The sequence below is a fragment of the Juglans regia genome, chromosome 2 (assembly GCF_001411555.2).
Source record: "Juglans regia cultivar Chandler chromosome 2, Walnut 2.0, whole genome shotgun sequence".
Taxonomy (NCBI): Eukaryota; Viridiplantae; Streptophyta; class Magnoliopsida; order Fagales; family Juglandaceae; genus Juglans; species Juglans regia.
The window spans coordinates 29,581,917-29,587,961 of record NC_049902.1 but is presented as its reverse complement, the minus strand read 5'-3'; the positions used below and the strand labels follow the sequence as shown (position 1 = coordinate 29,587,961).

Sequence of the window (6,045 nt, the reverse complement as noted above, 5' to 3'; positions counted from 1 at the left end):
TTGTAAGCCCTTAGTTGTCCTAGATTTCTTGCCTACTGCAACCTGTTCAATAGAGTGCTTGAAAACAAGAAAAGAAAGGGCCATCAAGAAGGATGCGTAAATACTGAAAAGTGAGTTTCAGTTAGTTTTTCTTACTACGAAGCGAGGTATCCGATTAGCCTCCATTGTTGACCTTGAGAAGGTCTTTAGAATCTACTTGCATGTGAGCTGTTTTAATTTCTGCAAACACATCAATTTTCTAAAGCAAGGTACTGGGAATTTCTCTTCTTTTTATTTTCTCCGGGAGTTCTGTGTCGTTGCCGGTAGGGTGGTGAGATAATCACTTCTAGAGCAACTACAAACAAAAAGCTCCTTTAACTTTGTCTTGGATTCTGCATGATTACCTATTAAAACGGGTTCTTGACAAAACGAATGCTTTCATCTTAAATTCAATTTTAATTAGGATCAGAAAAGTTTTAGCTTGAAATTTACTACAAGTCCCTGTCTAGTTGGCGTGCAGATAGGGGCATTTTTGTACTCAATATCACCAGAGGAGATTGGCCCTTCAACATATAATCAAGCACTTTGTGGTCACTTCTGTGTTTGACGTTTGTATTTTTATTTTCTTATGAGCACTCGTTGGAATAGCTAAATTTAAATTCAAGTTTTAGTTAATATGACGTAAATTTATTTATTTTTATTTCATTCACATTTAATTTTTACATTGAATTATCTATATATTCTTTTATATAATAATAAAATAATAATAATTTATATTTTACCATTTTACCAATTATATATTAATTAGTAATAATATTATAATCCTAAATAAATCGCTGCAACCAAATCATGGTAGGAAATAAATAATAAAATATTTTTTATTCCTTTTGGCCATGCTACAGTAATTATCAAATTTCATCCACAACACTAACTTACTATAACAAAAAGTCGTTCCTTTTTATATTCGTATAATCCAATACAACAGACTCTATTAACCAAACATTTCATGGAATTTGTATATGCATAATGATCTTGAGTCGCAAACTTGCAATAGTACGAAAGGACAAATACTGCACGGATTCGATTACAATGTGCTTGTCCTTTATAATCTAATAAAGCAGCATCGCCATCTCAGTTGTATAGGGGCATTAGACTAGAACCACATATGACCTGGACCACCTCCTCCCCTAAAGCTTTCTTACGTTTGTTTAAGAAGCCGGGGGGCACACGGCCGGGTCTAAACTCTCTCCGTCGTGTGGAAGGGCACATTTTGCCCATTCTTGTCAAAGCAAATTTTCATTTACATTCTGATTAAGTAAACAATTCAATCTTGTGTTCCAAAATCCAACTTGTAATTTAAGAAATCCGTCCTCTTTGAGTATAAAAAATACCTAAGTTCTGTGATACATTATTACCATGACTTGGCCTGATCTTTGTAATCTACTACCCTCTTTGATTTCTCGCTGCAATCTTCTTATTTAATATAACGTACTTCTAAATGCTCAGGCAACCAAAAAAAAAAAAAACGAAACTGTAAAGACTTTATTCCAGAAATCAAAACATAGCAATATATAAGGCAAAGGTAAACGGGATTCACATATGAAATCCCTCTAAGAACATATTCTTAATGCCTTCATACTAATAGACAGAAGGCGAGAATATAACCATAAGAACCTCTGGCATAGCTACGGAACTCTCGCCAACACTACCATTTACACTTGACTTGGTATTTTCTCCTCAAAAAGTTGCAATATTTTTCACATATTCAGCTTGAGAAACAACTTCTCCTCTAATTAGCAAGAACTTCCCAGATCAATTCGGGATCGAAAGACGGCATCGTCTCCAGCGAACATCCTTCGGTTTCAGGTTCCTTTGCCGGTGCCATCGGACACTCCGTTGAAACAGAGGACGGTGACTTCTCGCACTTCAGAAACTCGTCCTCCGAAACTTCGGATGATAACAAGTCGCTGCCCCAACTATCAGGGAGAGCCAACGGCTTCACCCGTAACGATAAAGAAGACGAGGACGACGACGGCCCAACCTTCATTGCCTTCTCAATCTCGCTACCATTGGCATCAACCTTTGTACTGCATTTCTTAACATTCTTTTTAGCTCTCTCTCTTTTCACCTTCTGACAAATCGCTTGGATTTTGGAATCCACCGAGCTCTTCAAGGCATTCAATCTCGTACAATCTCCGAATCCTAACACACTTGGATCCGTAAGATTTGGGAAATTCAAGCGCGCATATTCGCCACGAAGCTTACAAGCTGCACGGTCGTAGGCGTAAGCAGCGGCTTCAGCAGTGTCAAAGGTTCCCAACCAGACTCTCATTCTATTCTGGGGTAGTCTAATCTCGGCGACCCATTTGCCCCAGTGCCTCTGCCTCACTCCTCTGTATAACTTTTTCTTGTATGGATTTATGAAAGCGCTTGAGCACACAGAGCTCTGTAATGGGTAGGCCGCCGAACTGCGAGTAAACGCACCGTTTGCTTTGCTTTCTTGGCAGAACTTCTGGAGAAGATCTCTTTGGCGGAGGTAAACAGAAGAGCCTAGAGGCTCAAAAATGGGGCTGGTGATGGTGTTTGATGAATCGCAACGAGAGAAAATTGAATCCAAGGTGTTGGTGCCCCCTGTTAATATGAGTTGAGATAACGATGATCGGATATCGGCACAGTCGGTGAATGCGAGGGGAAGGTTGTGGTCTCGACTTGTATCCATAGTGGATGAAAATTTTTCTCGGTGTTCGTTTTCCGTGAAAATTGGAACAGACAAATCGGTAGGAAATCAATGTGCAGTAAACTAGGCCACTAAAAGCTGTCCTTCTTTTCCCAAGAGATGGTGGAAATTAGAACAGAAGGGTTAAGAAAACGAAAAACTGCAAATGGGTGAAGACAGTTTTGATAGTCTTTCATTACCAAAAACAGAGAGAAGATGAAAAAGAATGAGAAAATGAACTTAATTTTTAGCTCTGAAACAGAGTGATCGAAGGAGTCAAGTGGATCACTGAAGAACTGTAGGGATACAGGGTTCAAAGAAGAAGTTTCGGGTTCTTAAGGAAAGCTTAACAAAGGAACGGAGTTACTATGAAAGAAAACAGAAGCATCAGAAGGTTTTTGGCAGTACGAGGCAGAGGACCCAATTGAGATTTCCTTTTCCGAAATCTCACAACAAATATTTCGAAGTACTGTGTTGAGAGTTGAGACCAAGTTCGGTCTACTTCTTTGTGTATTTATAGCTGCAGAGATCATAAAGGCATAGCCCTCCACATTGATTTTTAACTCTCTCTCTCTCTCTGTTCATAACAGTCAAATCTCCATTAGTTCTAACTCGAGTTTTACAGAGTCTCGCCTCTTACGAGATGACTTTGAGGCTTTCTAACAAGGGAAATGCTTTGGGTCCCGAATTCGGGATCTAAAGTGTGTCCCGAATGTTTTTTTTTTTTTTATTGAATGATTAAAAATATATTTTTTAATGATATTGTAATTTTTTTATTTTTTTAAAAAATATTTATGATGATTAAAAAAATACATAAAAAAATAAATAAAAAAAAATAAAATACTTATTCGGGACACAAAATGGGTCCCGAATTCGGGACCCATAGCAGTGCTCAATGAGATAAATTAAAATTAAAATAAAAAATTAAATTAAATATTATTTTTAATATTATTATTATTTAAAAATTTAAAAAAATTTAAAAATTTATTATATTTTATATAAAAATTTTAAAAAATTATAATAATAAAATAAATAAAACACTTCCTAATTCTTGTATTCAAATTATAGTGTTACCAGGGATATAGTTAGGAAAAATTATGTAAAACCCTTTTTTATATTTTTTTTGGGTTACAAATTAGTTTGAATGTTCTGATATCCTTTGGAAGGTACACTTGTCTGTAGTACAGTAGCAGAAAGATTGCGCGAAAGATCTGATAATTAATTCCTTACTTCTTTTGTTGGCTTCCTATTAACCAAACAAAAGGGATGTTACAGAAATTCTATCGCTTCAATTTATTTTATTTTATTTATTATTATAATTTTTTAAAATTTTTTAATAATAATAATATTAAAAAATAATATTCTAACAATATTTTATACAACTAATATAAAATTATTTCATCTCACTATCTAAACGAGTCTTAAATCTTAGATACAGAAATAGTTTATTCTCATCACTATAATTTTTTAAAATTTTTATACAAAATATAATAAACAATTCAACTTTTTTAAATTTTAAAATAATAATAATATTAAAAAATAATATTCTAATAATATTTTATTCAATTTTTATCTAAAATCATTTTATCTCAACTTATTATTTAAATAAAACCTTAAAATTAATATCTAGACTCCCATAAATAAATCATCAACCTTATCAAAATTAAAAACAAAAGAATTTACTTTTTTTTTTTTTAAGAAATGAGTATGGAAAACTAGATGCTGCATTTAATCTGATTTTATAATTTTATTTTCTCAAAAGAACATGAAAATATTATAAAGAAAGCATTTGTGACGTGGATGGGGAAATCGTATGCATGTTCAAATACATATGGGGAGGGATGCAACACAGACATGCCGTTGATGACAAGTTATGAGTACTAGAATTGTGAGAGAAAATTACGAGAATATGATATATCTATCTATCTATCTATCTATCTATCTATATATATATATATATATATATATATATATGAAATAAAGATCAATCATTTAGATAAAAAAAAACTAGTAAAATTCAACATGATATTTTTTTAGTAATGATATATATATGCACAGTTTTTTTTATGATATTTTTTATAACCATATTTGTAAATGAGTGTATGTATATAAAGTGATATTATTTTTATAAAGATATTTTTAATTTAAATATATATATAGCCAATTATAAAAAATAAAAAAAAAAGTATTTCTATCCTTTTGCCTATTTTTTTCCCCGTAAAACTTGAATGGTAAGATGGCGCCAATTTTTTGATCTAGAAGTACCGAGTCAGAGTGGCAGAGTCAGGAGGAGGACATGAATCATGAGAGAGAGAGAGAGAGAGGGAGAGTGAGGGTTGAGTCTTGACTTTCTCCATCTCGAGGTTTCAAATTTGTCTCTTTCTTACTCCCTCCAGTGCCACTCACTAGTACAAGATAGGAGAAAGAGATTAGATAAAAATAATTTGTGAATATTAAATTTTAAAAACTGTAAACTAAAAAGTTGAATCAAAATAATATTATAAAATTATTTTTTTTCTATTTTATTTGAAATTTTATAAAAATTTTAATTATTATATAACAAAAATAAAAAATATTTTTATTTGAGTGGTATTTAAGAATCAATAAAAGATTTTAATTTTCTAAACATCTCCTAAACCTACTTTTTCAAATCTTTATTTTAATATAAATCTATTTATTAATATCTATATATATATATATACACACAAACATTTTGATAATATGTAAAATTGTCAAGTCAATTTAGATAAAAAAAAATAATAATAGTGATATCTATACAATATATTTTGTAACATATTTTACAATATATATTATAAAATAAAAATATATTTATTAAATGATGTTAGTTTTATAAGATATTTGATAAAAATATCATTTATTTTAAAATATTATTATATAAAATATTATATAAAGTGTAGTGAATTTATTATTTTTCATAAATAAATAAATTGCTGCTCGTAAAAAGCTACAAAACCCTTCTCGATTTATCATAGTACCCGGTCTCTAAAGTCTTCTCCCTCATAACTTCTCTGCCACGCATCTCCTTTTCTAACATTCTACGTTTAAAAAATGTTATTTAAATTGATAAAAGTGATAGATTGAATTTTTTTATTTAAGAATTAAGAAAGTAATTATTAATAAATTTATATTTTTTTATTGTTTACAAATTTTAAAAAAAATATAAAAAACTGACTGAAAAAAATGAAAAAAAAAAAAAACATTTACACTTATGGATCGATCAAATTTCATCTATTAATCATCTGTAACATACCCTCTACATTTTTGTTCGTCTATGGCTCGTTTGGATTATTATTTGTCTTCTTCTCCTTACAACCATTTACTATTTAGAT

At 31.1% G+C, this 6,045-nt stretch overlaps 1 protein-coding gene across 1 annotated transcript; it reads right to left on the bottom strand.

Moving 5' to 3' along the window:
* Window positions 1-1,498: 1,498 nt before the first annotated feature.
* On the bottom strand, window positions 1,499-3,198 carry LOC108987130 (ethylene-responsive transcription factor ERF061-like). The gene has a single exon (XM_018959992.1). The coding sequence runs from the start codon at window positions 2,696-2,698 to the stop codon at window positions 1,769-1,771; it is 930 nt and encodes a 309-aa protein (XP_018815537.1). The 5' UTR covers window positions 2,699-3,198; the 3' UTR covers window positions 1,499-1,768.
* Window positions 3,199-6,045: the final 2,847 nt, after the last annotated feature.

Bases quoted from the DNA above. Each gene is read 5' to 3' on its own strand.
- LOC108987130 (XM_018959992.1), bottom strand. From the start codon at position 2,698: ATGGATACAAGTCGAGACCACAACCTTCCCCTCGCATTCACCGACTGT.